The following is a 27554-nucleotide window of genomic DNA, read 5'->3' as shown; positions in this document are numbered from 1 at the left end:
TAAAATTTACAATTAATAATTAAGGTTTTTAGTTGAGATAAAAAAGTCAATGGCACGAGCGGGATTCGAACCCACGATCTTCGGCTTGATACACCGCTGCTCTACCACTTGAGCTATCGTGACCTCGATCCACTGAGACACCACCTTCCCATCTCAATCGCACCTTTTGAATTTTCTCTCGTTTTTGCCATTTTTCAATCCTTAATTAATTATAATATATTAATTGGTCAAGCGGACCACGAAATTAGTGAATTTAATAAAATTTACTTTGCATCACCCAAGATGAGGTTTAGTACACGCTCAGAAATCAGAAGAATGTGTAAACTGGGGCATGAGGATCAACTTCAGAAAATCCTAATGTAAATCTAGAGGACTGTTCTTAAGATTTGCTGCTTTCAATTTTGAACATTTAGAATCTGTTATAGTAAGCGAGGGAAGTAAGAAAACGTACACTGTGATAAAAAAGCTATTAAACAATTAAATTAGCTTCTGTGGACCCCTGCGTGTCTACGGAAAGGAAACGGATAATATGCATATAATGCTTTACTGCTGTGAAGTTTGTACGTATCAAGACCAGGGTGAAGAAGTATGTATGAGAGGCAAAAGTAGAAATTAGTATTCATAAAAACTTTATTATCTTATCGTGATAATATTGTTGTTATTCTATTTTGTAGGTTGTTATTAAAATTTATTTTTTATTCTATTCCACAGACGGATACCACAAAAAACTCACTTTTCATAAAAAGTAATCTTTATTTTTTTAAAACAATATCGATTTCGGTGTGCTGGCCGCTCCCCTCTTCAGCTAGTATGACTTAAAAATACAAAAAACCATCAAATATGAAAAAACCCACACAACTTGGTTAGTATTGACTAAAAGACTGTGAAACCCTGTGGATGAATTTAGGATCAGGAAGACAAAATCTCAGGGGATGTTCTTGGTTTGACCTATTGATTGATACAAATGTGACAGCCATTGTCTTAAAATAGTTTGGAAAATGTTAAATTTCTTAAGAGATGGGCTGTCACTTTTGCCAATTAACTCATAATTAGCTAATTAAAACCCTAGTTTTTATTAATGGTTGTTAGATTACTTAAAATTCCCCTTCTACCCTGCGACACTACTGTCATTAACATTCCCTTGAAAAACAAGTTCACACAAAAAGCAACGATGGAACCCTGTACTTTGATCTAGATTATACATTTCTGGTATTGGTTATCGTACTTACTCGCTTTATTTATGGAACCGTAGAGTCGCACACAAGTTACGTTGAGATAGTCCTTAGTGAGGGAATATACGAAACTCATGGCTCCACGAGAAGACTTGAAGAAGGTATTTAAATTTAAGCAGAACTTCCAGACCAACTATAACACTAAAAGGGCGTGAAAATGGGTAAAACACATGGAATGTATAATCGATTTGAATACCGATAGATCCAGGACGCACGAAGGGGGTGCTATCAATCTTTCGGCTCGAAGTCCATGTCAGGAAGGTTATAGCTAAGCATTCATCAGTGAACTGAACTTAAGCATCACCAGCTCGGAGATGATTCTTTTTCCAAGTAGCAATAAAAAGATTGTGTATGCAAAACTATAGGAGGGAAACTAAGGGAGATGTGGGAATTAATTAGAAATAAGCAAAAGGATCTGCCCCCCAATGCTGGCAGGACCTGAACGTCACTTCTGTGGGATAGGAATTAGTATTATCATAGGGTTTGTTAGAATCAGGGTAAGGTCAAATCTTCTCGCAAGATTTGAAAGTAAAGAAATCAGAATACATCTGAGGAAGCAGGAAGAGCCTCAGAACCAGATACTTGACGGGGCTCACAAACTCAATTTGAGCTGGGGCATATGAAGACCATCGGTGAAGAGTGTTGTAAGTGGAAGAAATGCCCACACGCTTCCTGACAGACTGTATTGCTTTTACGGTTCTGAATTCTCCAACGTACTATAAGTTCAGAATAGAGGAAACAATAGCTCTTGAAGTAATCTTGAAATCTTCATCGCTCACCATACCGTTAACACGGAGCAAGATATTCCTGCATGCTGGTCGTGTACGCGGATTTGGAACCAAAACTGCCTAGCAGTCAATTTTCCATGGACAATTTTGCTACGTCGATTGAAAACAATGCATGTCATTGGATTTTTTATCTTATCTAGGGGACCGCAGTGGCCGATTGGTAGGGCGTCCAACTCGTATGCCACGCTAGCGGTCCTGGGTTCAATCCCGGCATAGCCTTTAATTGTGAATAATATGGCGAAAGTATTGTAAAGTGGTTGATGACAGGAATTATTTTCCTTATTCTATTTTATATAGTTTCGATTTGTAATGTGGTTGATGAACTAAAAGCAAACGTAACAGGCTTCGACCTTTCCCCTAGCAAACCATCTCACTAAGACCTAAATTTTTCGTTTTAAATAGTTCAAATTTAAAATTTTGGCTTGAATTTCCCGATTTAAAAACTTCAACTTTTAAAAACATAACTATTATTACAAAAATATAAATAGTATCGGGTTTACACCGTTTTTTGAATGCATACCTTTTTTAGAAGGAGAATTTTTATATAGATGGTAGTTCACATAAATTCAAAAATATTTTTGAAATATGTAAGTTAACATATTTGTATCTTAAGATCTATTTTAAAATAATTCTAGCAGAGTCCAGCGGACAAATTCCACCAATTCAATTGTGACATAATTTACTAGCATAGCAGGACGGTAAATTTCTCTTGGGAATATCAGGAAAACAAAAGGTAAACTGCAATGCTTTGGGCGATTCTAGCCGATCTCCCATGAATATTTCACCGGGGTGCCAGTTTGCGGTATTTTTGATCCTCCTGTTTGTCCATTGACCCTATCAATTTGGCTTCTCTATTTTTTTTTGTAATCCTGTACCCGAGAGGAATGGCAATAATTTCCATCTGTCGTATTCCAAAATGTATTATGTTTTCCCGTTTAAACGTTCAATTGGTATTTTTAAAACATTTTCATGTTTGCAAATGAAAAAGAGTGATGTTTATCTAAATGAAGCAAGTGTAAAGTTAATTTATGTGTTAAAAAATAAATTAATATCATCAAGAGTAATGGTTTTGCCTTTTGCCTTTTTAAACTTTTTCTGGTTCTTATTACTTGCAATCTTGAAAATTATATGAAGTCTCTGATTTTGTCGAATCAATTAATTATTATAATGTTTATTAAGAAGGAGATTATTTTCACTTTACTAAACTATGTTTGGATTTTAAACTTTTAAATATGATTTGGTTAAAATAGTTCCTAATCGGCCTAATGTTAAAGATACACTCAAGCACGTACTTTCTTCAGGTGACATAAAAAGTCTACAAGTTCCATCTGCTCACGTACAAACAGCTCTTTACGTACATAAACTCGTTCAGTATTGTAATTTCAGCAGTTTAACACACCGGCAACACTCGTCATCTTTAACATGGCCCTCGCCTTCATTACAGGCCACAGTTGTCAGACAACTGTGCCGAATTGAACAAAAATGATGTTTTGGGGGATTTTATTAAACACTCGAGGGGGAAAAAAGGTGTTTTGTAAAAATGCAATGTCTAGCAGCCGGTAAACACGGTCTACCTCATTAAATTTCTACGCAAGTCTATAATCAATATTTTGTAAAATTGTATTTTTATTCGGGGAGTATTCAAAGTGTATACACCCGAGAAGCACTAAGTGCAATTTATTCTTCGAATCTTGCTAATAAATATAAGCTATATTTGTAAATTAAAAATAAAACCAACTTTGACTTATTAAATTAAGAAAAATTAAAGCATTCATTCTTGAAATAGACTATAAAATGAAAACTTCTGTGAATTGTTTTTCTCAAACTTTCATTAAGCACTTATCAAAATATTGGTTTCGAATTATGTTATTCAGTAATATTATCAAGGAAAGATCCTTTTAATCGAAACCACCAATCCTGCATTGTCATACGCGTGTGGCCTATTCTCAAACATTTCATTGTTATAATTTAAAAAAAAAAATTTAATTACATAAAATTGCATGTTTCAACCTAACCTAAGTATTCTGAAATTCGTACTAAGAAGGATGAAAAACAGTATAACATAATGAACCATGTTAACGTATAAACTGTAATCAATTATGTTAGTGTAGTAGAATACAATATTGATAGAAATAAAGTAATTTTTGAAACGAATCATATTAAAATCTAGTCAAAGTCACAGGGTATCTTAATGCTTGTCCACTGGGAGGTACAATGAGAATTTAAGGCAGAAGGAAAATGAGAGGTAGAATGAGAATGGGAGAAAGAATGAGAATGAGACACAGAAAGAGAAAATATACGCGCGGAATAACGTAAGAATGGGAGGATTTGAGGATGAGGACGCGAGTATGTGAAGATGAGGGTGCGAATGTGAGGCATAACAAGAGAGAGAAAGAAAAAAAGCGCGAGGGAGGTAGAGGAAGAGAGAGAGAAAAGAGAGAGTGGAGGAAAGTGAAAATAGAGGAGAGAAAGAGTGAGAGGGTGGGAGAGGGAGAGAGTGAGCGAGAGAGAGAGAGAGAGAGAGAGAGAGAGAGAGAGAGAGAGAGAGAGAGAGTGTGAGAGAGAGAGAGGAGGGAGAGGGAGGTGAGAAAGAATGAGAAGGAGTGGGGTAAGAAAGAATGAGAGAGAAAGAGCGAGTGAGAGAAAGGTAAGGAGTGAGTGTTTAAACATTTGCTCTCACTGTTTCTTCCTACAATATTTAATACCAATATTGCCTATAAGTTACAATTGACCATATGTGTATACCCTTTGATTCATAGTGTTTTATTTCTGTATTGTTTACGTTTTCCATTCTTTGAGAGACGTTAGATGAAAATACGGAAGCTGATACCCACTCCCGTCAAACGTTGAGTCAGGTATCGGCCTTGGTGTTGATACCATTAGTTATCTCGTTTCGGTGATAATCGCTATCAGGGCTGAAGCAGTCAGTTTTTCGCCTCGGTCCGACCAAGTCGGACGTGCTGTGCCTTTGGGACCCTTTCATCAATGGCCATGGTCGTAGACAGAAGGTGGAAAAGGCGTAAAATTAGGCCGTCAAAGGTCAGTTCATTCTCTTCCAGTCACGTCTATAAACAACTGGTATTTTTGAACCTGTTAGAACTACTTCTCCCATTCAAAACTGCATTATTTTGGTTAGACCGGTTAGAAACAATTTTAACCCCGTGAAAAAAAATATTTTGTACTCATTAGTCTCTCATGGTATATAAATTAATAAGGTAATAACACTAATGTGATTTTTCACCAGCACGTTTAAAATCGCGGCTTACTGGCATGTCAGATAGCCAGAGTGTACACATGGGAGATAACATGAGATAACAACACGGTTTTTAATAATAAATTCTCCCATATCCTTATTCAATAATTCAGTTCGGTATCATTGAAAACAAATATGAAAAAAATGTAAATGTCTTTTATTGTCTCACTTGAAGCAAAGAGTTTTTGGTTTGATATGCAACAAATTTATGTCAATTTGAACAAAAATGAAACAATTCTATTTTCTCTAATGTCTAAGGAAAAAAATAAAACAACCATCATTTATTACTCTCACGTACCGAGATAGGACCATTTCATCTTTTACCTTATTTCAACTCACGTAATTTCTTGTTTTACTGTTTCTATTGCACCTTTCTCAATTTTCAAAGAAGAAAGATAAATACGACCTGTCCATTATTTTTTATTATTAATAATTCTTTTTCTCCTCGAAATCTGATAACACGTGTTGTTTCCTGTACTGTTTTTAAAACTAAGGTGGTACAAACGTTCTGCCCGTTGTTTACCATTGAAACAACATTTCCAGAATCGGAATGAGCTGTTTTGGAGGACGTAACTCTCATTCCATTAGAATAACTTTGCATATTTAAATCGATATCTAGTTGTCAACTGTACTTTTAATGTGTAAAGTTCAAATTATCCACTCAATGTAAAACATTTTTTTTTCTGTATACATTTCTAAAATCCAAGTTCACTGTACAAAATTACGTGCATGTACGTACATTTATTGTCTGTTTAATATTTTCGTTCATTAAAAAAAGAACATTGTATTAATTAAGCAATTGTTCTGCACAAAAATGAAGTAATTTGATTATATGAAAAGCTAATGTGGTCAGCTTTGCTATATAAATACTTTTTCCCCCTAATTAAAATGCCCAGGTTATATATTTTCAAAAAAAGTATATTCTTTCTTACATCGAGATATCAAGGTTTTAATGCTTTCTGGAATAATATTTTCGTAATAATTAGAGTCAGATTAGTTTTTCCATTGATTTGATAGGTAAATCAAAATGAAAAAGTGCATCTAGATATTCGAACAAAGATGTATTAAAAAAAGACAGAAAGATGAAAATCATTGCTTTCCGAAAATATGTGATTTGATTGACTAAATACAACACCTTGTTTTGTAGACTACACTCGAAATGATTTTTTCTGATTCTTTTCAACTTTTTTGAAAATACATTCTAGTGGTAATTGAAATAGTAATTTTTCTATTTCCATTTATTCTTTAAAAAAAAATTGTGTAATTGAGTATTTGGCAATTACGATATACACGGAGAGGCAAAAAAAGTGGCCACCCTTAATATTTTCAATTAAATTCTAGACAATCATACATTAATTATCTTACAACAATATTTGGTCCGTTTCAAAGGATTAGAGGTAAACGAAACACAGATAAAATCTCTCGCTTACAATAGGATTTTGTAAATAAATCTTTGAATAGTCTTTCTCTTTTTTTCTGTAAAGCTTCTTTCCAACGTATGTGGTATTTAGTGACAGTTAAGTAATGATTATTTAGATGCCGAGAGATGCGGTCTGGTGTGATGTTGGTTTAGAAAAACATGTTCTTCATCGTGCCAACGTTTCGATCTTTATTGAGATCATCTTCAGGGCTCAAAGTGTACGTTTTCTGTGTAGATGTGTCAGTGCTATGCGTCGTGTTGAGAGTGCCACGATAAAGAACATGTTTTTCTAAACCAACATGCCACCAGACAGCATCACGATCTACAAATCTTCTTTCTAACGTTCCTGAGGCTTGATTTTTTTTAAGGTTGTACCATACTTAAGTTTCAAATTTGTTTGAGTGATGGTTTTAAGTGATACAGATTGGGCTAGAATAATAGCATTGTAGGAAGATGGATGAAGTCAAGCGTATGTTGCCAGGGTGCTTAACATTCCCCGAACAACTGTCCGAAGGGTCTTCCATTGCTACCAAGATGTTGGAGGTTGCGAAAGAAAGCATGGATCAGGTCGCCATCGGGTCACATCTCAGAGAGATGACCGTTTAATTGTTTCGGAAGTACTAAGTAATCGACAATCTACCGCTGTTGAGATCAAGTAAGATTTCAACAAGTTAAAAACGTCAATGCCAGTTTACGCATTAAGGCGAAGACTTTTAGAAGCTGGATTACGTGCGAGAAGGCCTGCCATTGGTCCAGAACTTCTCATAAGGCACATACAGCTCTGTTATGTTTCGCAAGAAATAACATTAATTTGTTTGAGCAAGTATGAACTAAAATTCTGTTTTCGGATTAGTCAATATTTTGTTTGAGGTCTTTTTCTGGCCGAGGGAAGGTTCGGAGAAGAAAAGGAGAGCGATATATCCCCGCAACATTTTCACTCCGGTGAAGCCATGACGAATGGCTTATTTATCAGCGGGAAATTTAAAACCATTGAATTTTACGAACGCCGTGCAAATGGTATAACATTCAAGCTAGTTTTTTTTACCGGAATGGCGCGTTAAAATGTTTATTGTTCATATCTTGATTTACGAGCCTTTTATAGGGCAATTTAGCGCTTATTATTACATTCAAGAATTATATTTGCTTTGATGAATAAAAAAAGAAGGACTAATTACTAAACATGAAAGCGCATATTGGTAAGAGGTGTATAATTAAGTTAAAAAAATCTAACTTGCATTAATTGGATGACTATCCTTTGTGAATACTGCCTTAGTTCAATATAAAATTAAAATGTTAATATTTAAAAAAGATAGGCCAATTACTGGTGATTTGAAGGGATCTTTACTTAAAAAATCCGAGGTTTTAATCGTTTGATGTCTAAACAACGTAATTATGTAGTGTCTTTTACACAAAAATCAAAAATTGGAGTATGGTTAATTATTTTGGGATATTTGGCTAGCATATTTTTTTAAATAGCAGTTCTGGCGACTTGATTAATAAATTTAGCATTAGCTTGTGTAAAAATAGTGTCTTCTGCAAGAAAATCAGAATCTGGCGATTTAATAAAAAAGTAAAATGGTCACTATTCACTAACCACCCCAATTTTTTATTTTTTTTATGTCTCACGTGAAAAATTTAAGGTTTTATGTCTTAATTTCTAACCAAATGAATTACTAAATTTATCTACTGTTAAAGTACTGCTTGAAAATAACAATTAGAAAATGGGTTTATTTACAAAACGTAATTTGGCATTGTTATTGCCCATTATTGCTTTACATGTTGATGCAATTTTTTGAGCTTTATTTATACACCAAGACACAATGCATTTAAATCTTACGGACTTCATTACTTATTGACGTAATGCATCTGAAGAAGTCGTACCTTCAGCATGGTTATCGTGAAATTAGAATTTTTAAATAGTTAACTAATCAATATTTACTTATATTTTAATGTAAGCTAATTTTTATAGGTTTGCCAGTGGCTTTCTATAATTCTTTTGCTTTTAGCCACGTTAATTACTAATTTTTTGAAATATACATATTATCAAAATGTGAGATTTAAAGTAAAGTGAGAAAATTAAAATCTAGAAAAATTATCACCCGATAGTTTTATGTTATTCACTTTCTAAGGGAAAGAAATTACTCAATTAAAATTAAAGTGATTACTGTCATGGAGGAGGGCTTAATGGCGAATTATCAGTCGGATGTCGCGAACCAGGGATCAAACCACTTTGCGCTATTGTCAAATGTTTGCTGATTAAATTTCCATGGGCTGTGCTAGGATTCGAACTCAGGAACCGCAAGCGAGACAAATACGTGTCGGTCCGTCTTAACCATTCGTCCACCACTGTCCCCTATTCAATTTCTATATTAGTACAAAAAAAGGCTTCATTTTATTTTATCTATAATAGCACTTCGTTAACTGTAACCGTTATTCAATTAATTATTCACAACTTTTTTCGAAATGAAAAATTTGTGCCTCGAGCGGGATTCCAACCCACGACTTTCGGCTTAATACGCCGCTGCTCTACCACTTGAGCTCCCGTGACTTTCATTTCGAAAAAATTGTGTTTAATTAATTGAGCATTTATATAATTAAGCATAAGCTGATAAAAATAATGTTAGCTGGACGTTTTTATAAGGTAAATGGTTAATTATCGTTTCAGTTTTTGATGTTTTTCTGTTTGTATAGTCTTACTAACCGTCGATCTAACAGAATTAATTACTAAATTTATCTAATCATTTGTGTAAGTAGCCTTTAAATATGAAATTATTGTTACATGTTATATATATTAATTATTGCCTGAGATTTTGATGTTATTCAACTTTATAAGTATTAAATTCACTAATTTCGTGGTCCGCTTGACCAATTAATACATTACAATTAATTAAGGTTTTTAGTTGAGATGAAAAAAAGTAAAAAAAATGGCAAAAAGGAGGGAAAACTCATAAGGTGGGGTTGAGATAGGAAGTTGATATCCGAGTGGATCGATGTCACTAGCTCAAGTGGTAGAGCAGCGGCGTATCTAGCCGAAGATCGTGGGTTCGAATCCCGCTCGTGCCATTAGCTTTTTTTCATCTCAACTAAAAACCTTAATTAATTGTAATTTATAAGTATTGTTAATGAATAATAATAATAATAATAATAATAATAATAATTAAAGGCAGTATGGCAAACTATTCCCTAAGTTTGGAGAGTTATCGTTTTACCTTCTTAATTAATTCTCGATGTTTTTTCTTGTCTAGTTATTTTTCATCACCGGTGATATTTTATTGAAGACCTCCAGCAACTTTTGTGTAAAATAAGTAATTTTTTTTGTAATGTAATGGTGTATACAGTCGACTCCTGATAATTCCAAACCCGAGGGACCACAAAAATAATTCTAATTATCAACATGTTCGAATTATCCAGAGGAAAGAGAAAAATGTTAAGAGTTTATATGCATTTTTCCATACTATTACTTAAACTGCACATATATAAATAATAATCAACATAAAGAAAAAGCGGATATAGATCAACTGTAAAATTGTACATTGTTACGCTTTATTAAAAAATCGTGAAGGGCTTTTTATTTCAATGTGGACTGGAACATTTGTTTAAATGATGAGGTAGCAGTGCTGAGAACACATTGACAAAACGGCGACCGCAGAACGAACAAACTAGAGAAAATTCGAAAAAAGTTTAGAATATAAGGAAGTAAACAAAACGTAGAAATTTACAGGAGTACAGTATAGAAAAAGTGGAAATTATGAAGGTGGGAAGTGTCTCCATTTCGATTAATAGCATGCTTTTTCGCCCCTTGTTAAGAAAAGTATTTCCGAGTGTTTCAAAATCTCACCGAATTTTTTCGATTTACCGAAGTTGCTGAGAAGTTCGTATTGTTAAGAAATTTCATTTCAACCAGTACCTTACATAAACAGATTAATTAATTGAAAGAAGTAATTGTTCAATGGACACGAAACATAATGGATTTAAAATGTAAAACGAAGTATATCTTATACTATATGTATGTATATATATATAGGTCGTGGGTTCGAATACCGCTCGTGACACTAACTTTTTAATTTCAACCGATACCTTACATAAAAATTAATTAATTGAAAGAAGTTATTTAGTCAATCGGACCACGAAATACAGGGTGAATTGCTACTCGTGCTACAAACTTCTCCAGTAGATTCTTCACCCTAAAATGAACAAAAAAGTTCATATTGTCCATGGTCCGNTGGTTGAGAATCGGACCATGGACAATATGAACTTTTTTGTTCATTTTAGGGTGAAGAATCTACTGGAGAAGTTTGTAGCACGAGTAGCAATTCACCCTGTATAATGGATTGTTAAGAAATCTGAATCATGAAGTTCCGAATTATCAAGTGACGACTGTAATTGAAGATATAATTGTGTAGGTACCTGCGGGGGGGTATGGAATTAGCTCAAAATGCATCCGTATATTTCAAAGAAAAATTCAATTACTGAACTTCTTCATTAAAATAAATACAAATAACTTTATTTCTTTTCACTAATCACCTATTTTTACGTATACAATGTGTTTGAAAAACTGAAATGACCGGGAGAAATACAGGAAGATTAGAAACATGCGTGTAATTTGCCATTTGGCCTTCAGGTTAATACGCCGGAGAACGCAACCGATATTTTTATACCGAAAAACAACTCAAATATTCCACTTTCTAAACATCATGCTTGTGAAATTGGAGACGCGCAATTGGCCTTTCGGGTGCCTGAGGTCACATTCTACGGGGAAGCGGCAACTTCGCTTATCCTTAAGGACGCCGTGTTGCGGTTCTTTCCCCATTTTTGGAATAGAAATAAACCCACGTGAAAAAAGTACAATGTGAGCAATTGTTTACAACTGATCAGACTCTACGTACAGCTTGCGGCATTACCGACCGATTTGATTTCCCAAAGGTCACATTCACCAAGCGGTAGGGATCAAATTCGTTAAATCTATTGGCTGTATTGGTCATGCTTTTAAAAGTTATTGTCTATTAGTTCAACGGTAAATCTCACATTTTAACATTGGAATTTCTCAAAACCCACTGATAAGTAGAGGGTAATGAATTTTTTAAATAAAATCCATTGGATAAGTTCGTTTTTCGATTGGATCACCCTCTGATACTGTCACATATTCCTGCTTGATCTTTCTGAAATTTTGTGAAGTGCCCTTTTATGAGGTGTCGATAGATAATTTATTCAATAAATTGGTTTATTTGTACTTATTTCTTGATTTTTATAAATGTGGACTGTTTTATATCTGCTTCCTGCCCCGAAAGACAAAATAACGCATAAACAAACAAACTAATGAGGGTAATGAAATGTCGAAACCCGCCAGGTATATAAGACAAACGAGAATAGGAAGACCATTTTTGACAAAACCAGATTGAGACGACCATGTTTTTTGTAGTATTTTGTGTTCCATCATTTTTCCTATCCTTTCTTCCTATCTTCTCTGTTTTGGCCAGTAGTCGGTTTAAAATTATTTTTCTTCTTTGAATCTTCAAAACTGCTTTAATTCTAAAGTTTTTCGTTTATTTTGGCCAAGAATTAATTGAAACAGTATTAAGCCAAAGTTGCAACAATACAGTATAGTGAACATTCAAAATTTATATTAAGCAAAGACTCCAGTGTTAATCATATTATTATTTATTATTAAATTCATTAGATTTCGTGGTCAGATGGACCAAATAACATCTTTCAATTAATTAATCTTTATGTAAGGTATTGGTTGAGATAAACAGTCAATGTCACGAGCGGGATTCGAACCCACGACCTTCGGCTAAATTCGCCGCTGCTCTACCACTTGAGCTATCGTGACTTCGATCAACTCGGACACCAACTTCCCAACTCAACCCCAACTTTCGAATTTTCTCTCCTTTTTGCCGTTTTTCAAATGTCGTGAAATCTATTTGATTCTCGGCGACAAATGAAATGGTCACGGAGAGTTTTAGTGAAGATATACTTCATTTAACTTATTAAATTCATTAGATTTCGTGGAATCAAGTGGTAGAGCAGCGGCGTATTTAGCCGAAGGTCGTGGGTTCGAATCCCGTTCGTGACACTGACATTTTAATCTCAAACAATATCTTACATAAAGATTATTTATTATATTATATTGTATTAAAATTTTCTTTCATACTTTTCCCCCAGTGTTAAGTAATATTTGATTGATTTGAATATTTTTGTTTCAGGTATGGAGACTTAATTAACTAGGAAAAGGACTACGAATAACAAATTTTAAGACGTAACTATATACTATTAAGTAAAATGTAATTTACATAAAATATTGAGCAGAGCAATGCCAAAGATTACTTAATAAAATTAGGCCCATAGGTTATAAATATTACTTTTTTTAAGATCGCCCTTAATACATTTTTCCACGTAGGCAGCCCTGCGTGGAAAGAATGTGGCTTACTCTCCACCTCTCATAATCATCAAAATATTATCTTCGTTCTTATTTTTAATAAGAATAACTTTTTAAACCGCATAATAATAACATAAAAATCGATTGAACAAATTTTGTTTAGTTGGTTTCATAGTAATGACACGAATATGGATTGAATAATAAGCTCATATTTGTGAGAGGGTGGTATTTGTTACATGAAGTTTTTTATTTCACTTCATTTGATTATATGTATTATTACTTAGTAGACTGTATATATAGAAGTTAATGATGTTACAAATATAAGTTGATTTTTTATTTAAGTTGGCATCTTTTTTAGGCCTAAAGAATGGCAATAACCAAAATTACTCTATGAATCAAGAAGAAAATTGTAGTGAAAATAGTATTTTTTTACATTTAAATAGTCCATGTTGAATATATCTAAAACAATCCATATATATTTCGGCCGGATTTCAAGGAAATTTAGTATGTATTGATCGTCTTTTGACCATCTAAAAATCTCGTCCCAAGAATTTTTCTCGGACAAATAAACTCGCGGACAATTCGTTTGGTGTGTTTTCCATTGTGTCCCCACGTTTTCAGACGCCTACGTGCTTTCGTTTAATCAAAATAAGAAAAATAAGCGGAAAAGTTTTATATAGGATGCTTTGGAAGAAATATCAACCTTCGGAAAAATGGGTGTGAAAGGTGAAATTTTATTAATTATAATGATTATTATTGTTGTTGTTAACATCCCAAACATGTTGGAATCATCTGGATCGTGGATATATTCAACTGTAGTTGTAAGAAATGTGTGGTGATTAGTGACCGTTGATCGATAATTATTCAGAAATCGTGAGATGCGGTCTGGTGACTCAGAAGACAAACACTTTGTGTGAATAGAAATACTTTGATTGAATATAAAAAATATATTTCGTATAAATTCACTTTTTTCCACATCCTACATGTATTTGTTAAATGTAAACAATGTTTGTAAATCCTAGGCCCTGAAGATGATCTCAATAAAGGTCGAAATATTGGCATGATAAAGAAAATGTTTTTCTGAAACCTACATCACACCAGACGGCATCTCACGATTTCTGAATAATTGTAGTTGTAAGTTTTTGATGTATTAACACAAAATTTTGGTGTTGAAGTAATCAGTAACGCAAGATTTTAACCCTTTATATCCATAAGCTATAATTCTTTTATTAATAAATAATATAAGTTTACGGTTGGTTATTGATAAAATAAAAATATATTAAAAATGTCGAATGGTTAATACTATTGTATTTAATAAATTGGAAATATTAAGTTTAACACTAACTAGTTCAGTTATACAAGAAAATCTTTAATATAATGTATCTTCTTTTTGACTCTCGTTCTTATGAGTTTTCTTCTATTAAAAACAGAAAATGACTAATTTGTTTCTAGAAAAAAGCAAATCAGTTTGTATCACTCAGGTGCATAGATACGTTATCTGCACTTCCTGTGCGTCTAAGTAGTTTTCCAGATATAAGATGAATCACAGTTTTAAATTTTGCAGCCAGTATTTGTCAATGACAAATATGCTTAAGTCCCTAATTTGGCGACAATTTGACTTAATCGTTTTAATTAAGATTTTTTTTGTAAGCATAATCAGAATGATTATATTCCAGCTGAGAGCTTATATCCGAGAAAAACGATTGGTATTTGTTTAGAATTTATATTTATTACAACAATTTTTTTTGCTGTTGAGATTTTAACGTTAGATCTTCGGGACATACGCAGATGACACAGCCATATTAACAAGTCGTCCCTTTTCTATACAAGCTTCTCTTATCGTTACAAAACCACGTATCAACAATTGAAAAATTGAGCAATCTTTGCAAAATAAAGTTTAACCACTCAAAGTCACATCATATCACCATTACCCTCCGTCGTGAGACTTGTCCTAGCATATACTTATAACAACTTATATAACTATTTAGGAATTACATTTGATAGAAGACTAACTTGGAATACACACACACACACAAACACACACACACACACACTCACACTCACACTCACACGATTAAAACAATTAGAAACTCAACAAACGATGTAATATGCTTTATTTACTCAAACGACAATCAAAATTACCATTTAAATAAAAACTTTTGACACATTCCTATTCAAACCTATTTGGATATACAGGTTATAAGGCCAAGCTTATAAAAATATTCCAAATATTCCAATATTCAAAGGTTACAAAGTTTTCAATCCAAAATTTTAAGACTAATTGTTTCTGCCCGTTTTTACGTAAACAATAACACACTTCACACAGATCTTCACATGCCAAAAGTTTTCTCATCCATCAAAACATATTAAAGACATTTTCATCGTAAAATACAAAATCACAGTAGCACACAAATACGATTACGCCATTCCCCAAATTTACCCCGTAAACGTCGAAAGAATAATGGATAGACCTCTTAAATGATTAATAATCATTTTATTAATCCAGAGCGGCTTGTGTAGCGTACTATAACGTCCCTAATGCCACAAACATATATTATCCAATCTACTGGATGTACATAATACATGTCCAATTGTAGATAAATAAATGAAGTTAAAAAAAGATCTTCGGGGTGATAGAACTAGGTCGTTTCAGAGCATTTTTGTTTCCCCTTAGGTATGTTACATGTGCCTCTGCCAACATCACTCTGTACTACAACTCCATCTAACTTTCATGTCAAAAAAATACTCAATTATTTTTTTACCATTGATATCGTTGTTTTGAACTTTTATGATGGTTCTTCGTACGGGCGATTTGTCCTCTTTGTAAACAATCTACCAATTGGCATAAAGGACGAAATTTATATTGGTCGACATCCCTCTCGACTTAATGCAGGAGAAAACTGTCGCAATTAGGAAAGTTACGGTTGGCCTGAGGGCGAAATGTTGTTTTAAGTTTTTTCCCCCGGCGAATAAATCGCGTGAAAGAAGATTCACTTTGAGAAGAATGGACGAAACAAGTCTTTCAAACACGGTGTAACTATTTTAACTTTGATCTTCCGCGCTGTTGCTTTTCTTTCTTGTCTCTTCTCAAACGCTCTACACATGTCTATGTTTTAATTTATTTTTAGAAAGGTTCTTTTGTTTTAATGTTGTATATTTTTAAATTGTTTAGTTAAAAGTAAGTTTTTACATGGTTATGATTATTAAGATTCACGAGAAATCTAGTTTTGAGCGAGTTGATCACTGATGTGAATTCTTTAAGTGATGTTTATTGAAAGGAAATAAAAGTTCCAAGAGTGGTGCAAGTGTGACCCTCAGGTCAACTATCAACCCAACTGTCCCAATAAACTCAAAATCACCACTTACATGAGTAGGGAAAGTTGATGGACACGTAGGGAACTTTGGTTCGTGCCGATCCGACAAGAGCTGAGCTTTGCGTGGATTGATTCCCGCCGCGTCCAAACAAAAGTTAACCTGACGTCCAAAGTTGGACATGATGTAAATGAGAAAGTTAAACAAGAACAATTGAGATAAAGTTATTAATTGTTATAAATGATTCTACTGTTTTTTTTCGCCAGCTGTTCAGCGTGTATTGAACATTTTCAGATTGACCACGTTATATCTGTTGATACTGCTGCTGCTACTGCTGAAAACTATTGTAGACCAAACTACAGATTTATTTTATTTCCTCTCAGAAAAATGAATTTTTTTCTTTTATAAATAAGTTTCTTTGCCTCCTTCATATACCATCTCAAATTATTGTATATTCTTCGTATTGCATAACTAGTCAAATACATATATTTATTGCACTCTTATGTCGTGTTGGTTATTTTCAGAAACAATCGTAGATTTTATGAGTATATTAATGGTTTAAATAATTCTAGAGTATTCTGGAAACAGGTGAAGTATTTTTAAAAATGTGTTATCGGTTTTTTGTTCACCCGTAGAACAATTTAGATTTAGGAATTCCCGAATGAAATATATATTTCATTCGAGAATGCCATGTATAAATATGTCGAAAAATCTTTAAATTTGATGGGGGTTCTCCGTAAGTCATATTCAAATAACTACTCCCTTTTAACAAAAATGTTTATTTTTTTAATTAAATTAAACATTAAACAGTGAAAGTTATTCACAAAACATATCACGTTTTGAACGATGGAAAATACGGACAAATGAAAATTAAGTGAAACACAAAGTAACTTTACTTGTTAATTTAGACAGTCCCAAAGACGAAATGGAACGAATACAAGAGTATCGTACTGCAACCACTGTTTCTGCCATGCTGCCTTTGTGTCTTGAGGTCCTTTTTTCCACTTCTACCTTTATCCTTTTTAGCCACATTTATTGATAATCTTTCATCTACTTCATTTCAAAACTGAGCTGCCTCAACCAATAAGCAACCACTTGCAACATTACATGAAATCATGTTTCTTTCGATCTAATAGTGATATTAGAGATTAATTAATTTTTTCGCTTTCCTTTTTGAATCTCAGCTTGCCTGGTACCTGGTGCTTTTATCCACTACTTGACTTTTTTCAAGCCATTTTCCTAGCTCCAACATTAGCATACTCACCGGTGTGCCTAGTTATATTTCTAGTGCCTTGGGTGAAAGGGTTGCCCCCCTTTTGGCTATTCAACCTGTTCAATTGCTTGTATACTTCCATGTCCTGGAATTAAGCTCAAATTAAGCAAGTCGTGTTCTCCCAGACCGATTAGGAAATTTAGGCATTCCCAGACTACTTGGCAGCTCTAAAAGCATACGCATCTAGCTTCGCAACTATCCGAAAGCATGTAATCCCGTGCTATTTTAATTTTCGTATATAACCGTCACCACGATAGATAATATTTTGGGTACCTCAGGGTAATACAGATTCCAATTTTTTTCCACTGCGACCTATATAAGTCTGTTGTGGAATCCCTATGATTATAATTATATCGTGGAAAGAGCGATTTTCCCCCATAATACTAAGAACTTCCCTTGGTACTGTAAACAGGTAAACTGCGTACTTCTGTTGGTGTGCAAATTGCCTTACCGATGTGGCTATGCCGTATACTGGCCAGTGCCTCATATTAACAAAAGATATCTTAGGATTTTCTTGACAGAGTCGGTTTCTTTCTTTGCTTTCCTCATTTTCTTTAGGGGGTGGGTGGTTCAGACACATAGATTCGCCTTAAAAAATCTTGCCTGCTGGGAGGGAATTTTTTTCGATTACCTTTTTGAATACTTGCATGGTACCTGGTGCTTTTGTCCACTTTTTTCAAGCCGTTTTCCTAGCTCGAACGCATACTCACCGGTGCGTCTAGTTACATTTCTAGTACCTTGGGTGAAAGGGTTGCCCTCCTTAGTCAACCTGTCATCATTTCCTTCTATACCTTCATGTTCTGGAATTAAGCTTAAGTTAAGCAAGTCGAGTCCTCCTAAATTTAGGCATTCCCAGACTACTTTGTAGCTCTAAAAGCATACGCATTTACCTTCATCACTATCCGAAAGTATGTAATCCCGTGGTATTTTCTTTTTCGCCTTAATCAACTCATGTTGACAGAGGTGGCCTCCATGAACCTCAAGTTGAAATATAGGCAGAACCAGTTCTGTTTTCCTAGGGATTATTCGATCCCTTTACCCCTATACCTATTCCTTCTTCCATCTTAAGTCCATCATTAATACCTTATAGAGTCCTTTCCTGAGTGGGTTGTGTACGACCATTTGGATGGGTTTGTTATGTGTTGAGTGTTCTTCTCATTTAGTCAGATAAAGTTGTAGGTATGTATGCACATGTACACACCACAAAACCCTACAGTCTAGTATTTCTTATAGAATTAAAATTAAACAATTTTTTATATTAAAAAACAATATATTCTTTGGCTCCGTTGAACTGTATAAAAGCGTGAGGTCCCATTATGTATTTGTGGACGTATTCATTTTAAAAACCGAACATTCATCAGTAAGTCGCCGTTTTTTTTTACCACGCTTATACTAGACAGACGGCTTTACATGGAACGTTGTCTCTCATACGCGTATCCCAGATTTATTTCGGATCTTTTGCCGATAAATAATAGTTTATAAACATCAACAAGTTTAAACACGCGATTTGATTTAATTAGCCCTTTGTCGTGCCTTCGTGTTGTTTTGCTGGTGGATTCTGGCCTGTTGTTTATTAAAACGGTATCGATTGTTTTGAAATGAACATCTGGAGATAAATATTTGAGGTAGTGTTTTTAATTTAATATTTGATATCTATTGCACGCTAATACTTGTGAATAGCTTAAGAATAAAATCAGCATCTTGAATTGGAGTGTTCTTATCAATATTAAATTTAATTAAGATATATTAATTTTTAATTTAAACAACCCTCAATGTTTTACGTTTCAATGAAATCACCATTTGATACATTCCTGAACATATTTGTTTTTCATTTTTTACGGAGCTCGGCTTATTTCTCAAGGCGTTTATCTATTTATTTATTCTTTTTGGTCTTCCACTCACGAGTCATGATTTGCCGAATTTAACCCAGACTAAAACTGCTAGGACGTCTCAGGCATATTGGCAGCCTTAATCTTTCAGCACGGCAAAACTGGGAGCTTAACTTTCTAAAGAAACTTTCTTTCTTTACCTCCTCTTTATTTTTCGTCGAAGAACTCATTTTCGTAAGTTGCCACTGTCCTAATATGTGTTGGTGATACTGAATTCGAATAAATTCCTCTATCCATGTTGCTAAGTATCATTTATGTTTCGTTGATGTTTCCAATAAAGAATCACGTATCGTAGAAGTGATAAAGGTGGGGGATTGATTATCTTTTGTAAACGATGGTTCTACATAGAGATTGCACAAATGAACAAATAATAGGTATTTTTTCTAAATCCATAAGTATGTACAACCTAGGTATTTTTTTCTACCATAAGTATGTACAATCGCACCAGCTCTCTCTCTCTCTCTCTCCTCTCTCTCTCTCTCTCTCTCTCTCTCTCTCTCTCTCGTTAAAGTTAAGAGACTTAAATTTTCGAGTTTAAAAATAAAACGATTAATTAATTCATTCTCTTAGCACACTCGCTTACAAGTACATTGTTTCAAAGAGGTACGCACACACTCATAGGAAAATAAAGCGTTTATATTTGGTCGGATTGGATCTGAGAGTAAAAAAAAATAACGAGCTGCCTTACAATTTTACATTTATACACATCCTTTCTCCAATGACGGAATTGTTAAACTGACGTATGAGGAAAGAGAAAAGTCAGCAAGTAAGCAAAAAGAAGCGAACTTGGCATTTTAAGAACTGACAGCTGTGAAAATTGTTAACACTGTTATGTAAAGCCTTATTGTTACACGCATTTATTGAAGTAATTTTTTTATATCTTTTATTTTTACTGTGTTCTACGCTTGTTGTTTTAAATTTGATACTTTTCTCATTTTCAAGTTTGCTTATTAACGAAGAGAATAATTGCTGTTTTAACTAGAAATTCGTTTTTATGAGAGGGTGTAATTCAAGTCAGATGTCGTTCTTTTGCTTTTCCTTGGTTCTAAATTTGGTTTATAAAGGGAAAATTTTGTCTGACACCCTTGTCCCGGGCCTTTTATTTTATCTCGCGGTTTTAATGTCATATTCCAATAATTTCCTGTTTTTCACATTTTAATTTCGTTTAATTCGGATTTGGGCCGTTTAAACGCAGAGATAGATGGCTAATTCACTTTATGTGCTTGTCTTATTTTCTACTCGAGATCGTTAATTTAAAAAGCCTCGATATAATTACTCTGTTTTTCTTCGTTCTCAATTCAGTTTACGAAGAGATGATTTCATCTGGACGGCTCCCCTTTATCTCTCTTTGTCGTCTTCACTTTATTCAGGAGCTTTTTTAAGCCAGAGTTCGATCATTTTTACATTTGTCGTACTAAATTATTATTTTCTCACGATTGAGGACTTTATGATAAACATGTTTGTGTTTCATTATGTGAATTTCACCATGCATTTCCCTCAGATTCACCAATCCATCATTGTTGTATTAATTAATAGCGTTTAGTAGACTTCTGTGACCATTTAATTCGTCGGTTGTTATGTCATTCCATTATATTATTTGCCTTGTCGTATTTATTATATTTCTATAGTTGAAAATTATTTCTCCAGGAGATATTGTTCTCTCTTTATTCAAGAAGTTTGTATTGATGTCATATTCGATCAATTTCGTGTTTCTCATCTTGTAATATAATTTTCTTCTGACGGAAGATTTTATAATAAATTTTATGCCATTAAGTGAATATTCCTTTTTTATAAGCAGTATTTGATTTTATTACTTCTTTAAAGGTCTGAGATCATAGGCTCTTATGTCGTATCCTTATTAATGTTTGTTTTCCCTTTAGCAATTTATTTTCTTTTAAACATAAGTATAACAATTCCGACGTATAGTTATATATTTATTTATTATGTTATTTTGTTTTGTTTCCTCCGGCACCCTCTTCTATTCTGCTCTCTTTATTTTCGGGTTGTACTGTCACGTCTAATGAATTTGTTTTATTGGATTTGTTTGTTTTTGGGACATCAGTGAAAAAACGTATCCTATTAGTGTACCTTTTCATGTGTACTATTCGTCACAACACTTTTGACTTTTTTTTTAAACTCTAAATTGAGTTTGTGTTTAATTATTTTACCAGTCCGATATTTCAGGTTCCAACAGAAGATAAAAACAACGAAATTGTTATTTCCTATTCAGAATCTATAATATTATTCTATGTGTAAATAAACACGCAAATACATAATTGTTTTCAAATTTTTAAAATGTATAAATATGCACATTTGGCTGACTTCGTATAGTACATTTTCTCTTCTTAATCAATTTTTTCTCCATCGAATTGTATTTTATTGTAAGCGTAAATCTAACTAATAAGTAATACACAGAAAACACTTAATATCATTTCTTCGATGTAGGGTTCCATTCTTCGTAGAGGTCATTAGACAGGTGAAAAAAAGAAGACTAATTGCTGGTTTCACCGAGCTTTCGGCACCTTTTATTGCCATCATCAGAGCGTCCATAAGCCATCATGTAATATTTTATTACAAATTAAAACACAATAACATAAAATAAAAAAATTAATGTAATAAAATGCTATACATACTTTCCCAATAATGAATAAAAACGATTAACATGGAAAACTATTTATTGTAAAAAAGCGTTTTGGGTTTAAGGTTATGCAGCTGCATTATATAGCTGTAATTTTAGTTTTAAATATATTCTCTGTGATTAGAAATGTTATCTGCTTGTCAAGAAGTTTTTTTTTTCTCTCTTTTCTTTTAATAACGAGGGTTCGCAACAGCAGAGGTCATATCAACCCTCAGGGTGCCGGTGTTTTTGAAAAAAAAAAAGTCCACTTGTAAGTATGTCGGGTTCGAATGCAGGGCCGCTGGATTCGAACCCGGGACCTTCACCTTACAGTGATGAGCGCCGTGTCAACGCCTAAACCTTTGCGGCCACCGACGCCCCTTTAGCGAGGTATTGTTTAACTTTATTATCAATTATTGTTTACTTTGTCAAATATAAATATTTTATGCTAATAATTACTTACAATTTTACGTAGATGTCTATTTTCACCGTCAAAAATGTAGTACGCTGGCCATGTGTTCCATAACCTCAAATCCAAAACGCTTTTACAATAGCTTTCCATGTCAATAGTTTTTTTTCATTCTTGGGAAAGTATGTATAGAATTTTATTGCATTAATTTTTAATTGTATGTTACTGCGTATTTACTTTAATTGGTAATAAAATAGACCTTGATGATGGCACTATAAGGTGCCGAAAGATCGGTGAAACCAGCAATTAGTCTTCTTTTTTCACCTGTCTAATGACCTTTACGAAGAATGGAACCCTACATAGATTATATGCAGGTCGATCAACAAACATTATTTCTTATTTTTTTTAAAATTTAAATAATCGTCTGTCTGCTTCAATGTTTTGTGGAGATTTTGTCCTGTTCGATCCATTTCAGTTTTGTTCAATAGAACTACAAAATTCTACCTAGTGAGCACTTTATGAACTTAGTTCTCTTTTATTAAGTGAATAATATCAAAATGTAATGTTGAATGATTATTGATAAAAATGATAGATAAGCCAATCTATCGTTGCTTGCTTATTCATTTGTTTTTAAAGGTGTTACATTTGGTAGATTTCTAAGGTACTGACTTTTTCGATATGTTAGTTCATTACATGCTCCAGTATTATTTTGCTTATGCTAGCTATATTATTTATGAAGTTTATTTTGATTTATATTAATATCTACTTTTTACTCATTTTGTTCTTTTGCTTTCCTTACATTCAGTGTAAAAATATACAGTTTCGCCTGTCTGCTCCCTTAATTCTGAAGTTTTGTCAAATCCAATCAATCTGTCTGAGTTGATTCACACCCTTTGTTTGTTTTGTGACATCAGTGATAACGTGTGCTATTAAGGGAACCGTTTCATTTATTTTCACATCAAAACGAAGCCTTAGTTAAACTCTAAATTGAGTTTGTTTTTAATATTTTATTATTGGCATAATTACAGGTTCTATATTTTCCAGGGATTTATTAATTGTCTTTTCTTCGTGATTTCATTGCATCTAAATAAATTGTGTTTATCCATTAAGGACGCTTTGACCATCGTAGCGAGCACTCTTAATTTGTTTTATAACACTCAATTGTGCACACCAATTTCCACTCGGCTGTACTAACAATCTCCCGGCCGGGAAATCATCATGAGACAATTTCAAGAATTCAGGTATTCGGATTATAACCGGCTCTAACAGCCAATTAGACATCCGTGCTTTAGCGTTGTGGTACGTTGGGAAGGATGAACTGAGAAACTTCAAATTTCCCCATTATTTGTCATCTTGGGGGCCTATTGATCCGCGACGAAGGGAGAACGGGGCCCGATTACCTTTCGCCGCCGGTTAGAAGGCGACCACCTAGGTGACTACCTTTCTGCCCGAACCCGCTCCCCACGTGTAAGGTGGAGGAAGCAAATAAAAATCGTTACTGGGCCCTTGCGTGTTCGCCCTTGCTGTTCTGGGGATGTTATTCCGTGTGGTGGGGGTGCAGCCTGCCACGTTCTCCGTCCTACCCACAACACAGCATGGGCCGATCTCCTCCCAGTAATCCCTCAGATGCAAAAAAGGGAAAAGATCCCTCGTATGACTCGTAATATGTTCTCTTCACAGAGAGTACTACGCCTCATACATACAAATAATATAGAACAAGATCTGGGATTGTCACGTTTCGTAAAACATAGATTGTTTGCTGTTGTAGTAGGTAAAATGGTATACAAACTTTAATTCACTATTTTCGTGGTCCGCTTGACCAATTAATACATGACAATTAATTAAGGTTTTTAGTTGCGATGAAACTCGTGCCATTGACTTTTTTCATCTCAACTAAAAACCTTAATTAATTGTCAGGTATACAAACACTTTCACCCAGGAAACAGGATCAAAGTTACACTCTATTTATATGGGACTCCTAGGTGTAGTGGATAAATCCTAGTTTTTAAGCAACCTTGTTTCATGACCTAGACCGTACACATAATTCGGAAATGTACATTAAAAATGGAAATACTCCACGCATCGCCAAAATACAATTCTTGACACGCAAAACAAAACTGAACAAATTACTGGAAAATATATTTTTTATCACGATCCAGTCTATTCCACAGACGGAGACAATATTTTTTTTCTGGAAAATATATTTAAAACCTTATATCCCTTTTCAACTCTTGCTTACTAATACTTAATAAGTACAGAACATGTTCAAGCATCATTAAACATACATTTCTTTTTACTTATAGATTTATTTAAAAAAAAAAAAATAAATAAAAGGGTCCATGTATGAATCTTTAAGAAAGTTACATGAGTTTTAGGGGACTGCAAAAAACAAGTACTAAAAATTGTAAGTGACGTTGTTTCACGGCTTTATAACATAATCAAAATTATGGAACGCTTAGTAAACGTACAAACATCTCACATGTCCAACTACAACCCACGACTTATAAAACATAAATAAACAACTTCTTGAAAAGCAGATTTATGCCCTTAGCCTTGCTCTTTTTGTTAATTAACAGAGACCTGTAAGGTTTATAGTTACATTCACTATCTTATATTACCACGTAATAAACAATGAGAAACTTGTGGCAAGCACTGTATCAAGAAGATTCATCACATATAACATAAATGAAGAACTTTCTGGAAAATATCGAGAGAGCATTATTGAAAAATATATTTTGGATTTTCTCGCAGATTTCTTTTTTTTCTATACATTGGAAATTTGTGCCCAGAAATATATGTTGGATAAAATTCTATTTAATTTTATTTTATTTTAAAAGTCGATTAAAAATATTTAAAAAAAATTTGTCCCCTTTAATTCACGTCCATTAAACGCTTTTGTATGCTTTGGATAGGATTTCTGGCAAAATCCTGAGGAATTATTTCCATCAAGGACAGCCGTTTTCAGTTTTTCTAGTTCCTGGGTTTCGCCATCAAACTCGGTGCTTAAGTTAGTCCGAAATGTGTTCGATTCAGTTTAAAACTGGACTTGGAGCTGGCCATACCGAGAACTCAATTCCAACCTCATTCAGGCCGTCATCCACGATACGTGCTCTCTATGGGGCCTGACATTATCCCGCATTAGCAAGAACCTCTCACATGTCAGGGCAAATGCACTACATGTTCTTCGATTTTGCTTTGTCTTCGATTAACAAGTTTTCCTCGAACAACAGCCAATTCGGTGCGGGCGTCCAAGGAAATGCCACCCCAGAACATGAATGACCCACTATGGAATGCCAGCTGAGGAACCATACAGCATGGGGCATAGCTTTCTCCTGAACGTCTCCAAATGAAATTACGCCCATCTGTAGATTTGAAGCTAAATCTCATCTCATCTGTAAAGAGGACTGGCCCCTAATCTTCCATTGTCCAATTTTTTCCCGTTCCCGTGCGAATTTACATTTTTCTGATATGTGGTAAGAAGAGGAGGTCCACAAACAGGGTGCCGGGCCCTGAGGTTATTTTCTTTGAGCCTTTTTCTTACAGTCCTGAGGAAATCGAAACATTTCGGACTTGTCTTAACAGATACCTTATCTCATATCCCGTAATGCTGCGGTATCCGATGACGGATGTATCTATCTTATCTCTCATCTGAAGACCTCGTTGACCCTGACCTGGCCTTCTCGTGTGAAGCCTTGTTCGTCTGAAGTGCCGAAGAACCCTTCGTACTGTAGAGTGATTTACATTCAGTCTCCTGGCGACTGCGCGCTATCCTTCCTCTAATTCTCTATGTCCCTGACACTGTCACTCAAATGCCTGACTGAAGCCATTGAAAAAGGTTTAGGAATAAGAATAATATCAAATGAAATCAACGAAGGAAAAGATTTACTGAAAGCGATATTTCCAGATTAATCAGTAAAAAAGTAAATAATACATTATTTGCTGTTTATTTTGACTACGTTAGCTCCTAATTACCTTTAACTAATGTAGAAAGATAATGGATTTAATTTTAAACTAAATAAATAGTGTGGTGCATTAAATTTGTCCATCAGAATAATAAGATCAAAAAACTTTGTTGTAATAAATTATTTAAACAAAAATATACCATCAGATGGGTGTGCTTCCTGTACAGCTATGTATTTGGTGATGATGGGTAAAAGTCCGTTTTTTATTTACATAATATTACGTTCTTATGGTTTTCTAAATTTTTGTTATCATTATGACCGGCTTCTTGTTCTTTGCGTAATTGTTTTGTAAAGATGTAACTAAATAATTTCATTAAAATGAGATATTTTTGTTTTAGAGGTGCTGAGATTCATTTTGAATTTAATTACTTATACATATTATACGGTTTTGTAAAAAGGCTTCTCGGATATTTTTAAATGGGCAGAAATTTAGATCAAAGGTTAATGAAGTGGAAAGGTTGCTGGTGAAAGGATTTGTGGAAGGGCCTGTACGCTAATAATGCAGCGTTACGGTTTAGACCTCCCTACGCTGCGAATGATTCAAGATAAGCAAAGGTCAAATTCAAAAGCGGTGTATGCTGAAAAATGATAGTGTAAACCAGGATTTGGATTTCAGTGGCCGAGGATTTTGGCCATACTTTAGACCTACAATGTCATCGTAAAACATCACCTACAAAAACTAATCTAAGATTCACGACAGGTTCAATTCAAAACTTCTTGCTACAAGCTTGCTACTTAACCTGCGAAAAGAATAGTCAGCGTCTTGCCTCGTCCAGCTTATAACCCTGTAGTTTTGATAGGTCAACAATCATTTTTTACTATATTTCCTAAACTATGAGGGCGTGGAATTATGGGTATTATTTTAAAAATAGAATCTGTTACCACACTTACGTACTTTACTCGCTTTATCTTTCTTAATATTTTCTTTTTATATTATGGTTTTATAATAGACAAAGTAATTTGTTACATCTTACTTAGTATATATTATTCCTATTGTATGGCTCTTTTTATAAATTAACATTT

The 27554-nt window shown here is 33.9% G+C and overlaps 1 protein-coding gene across 5 annotated transcripts in view; it reads left to right on the top strand.

Annotated features, from left to right (window-relative positions):
- Positions 1-27554, top strand: part of LOC106669291 (transmembrane protein 47) — a 217691-nt gene that overhangs the window by 98650 nt on the left and 91487 nt on the right. The window contains exon 1 of one of the 5 annotated variants that reach the window (XM_014398649.2): positions 4940-5059. The exons of the other annotated variants lie outside the window; for them this stretch is intronic. Within the exon in view, the coding sequence (XP_014254135.1) occupies positions 5006-5059 (54 nt within the window). The 5' untranslated portion in view covers positions 4940-5005. Of the gene's footprint in view, positions 1-4939; positions 5060-27554 lie in introns of those variants that run through there. 5 annotated transcript variants of the gene reach the window in all.

The sequence above is a fragment of the Cimex lectularius genome, unplaced genomic scaffold (genome assembly GCF_000648675.2).
Source record: "Cimex lectularius strain Harlan isolate CLEC.00 unplaced genomic scaffold, Clec_2.1 scaffold35, whole genome shotgun sequence".
Taxonomy (NCBI): Eukaryota; Metazoa; Arthropoda; class Insecta; order Hemiptera; family Cimicidae; genus Cimex; species Cimex lectularius.
Note: the sequence above shows the minus strand (reverse complement) of the source record. Positions and strands in the feature narration are given on the sequence as shown.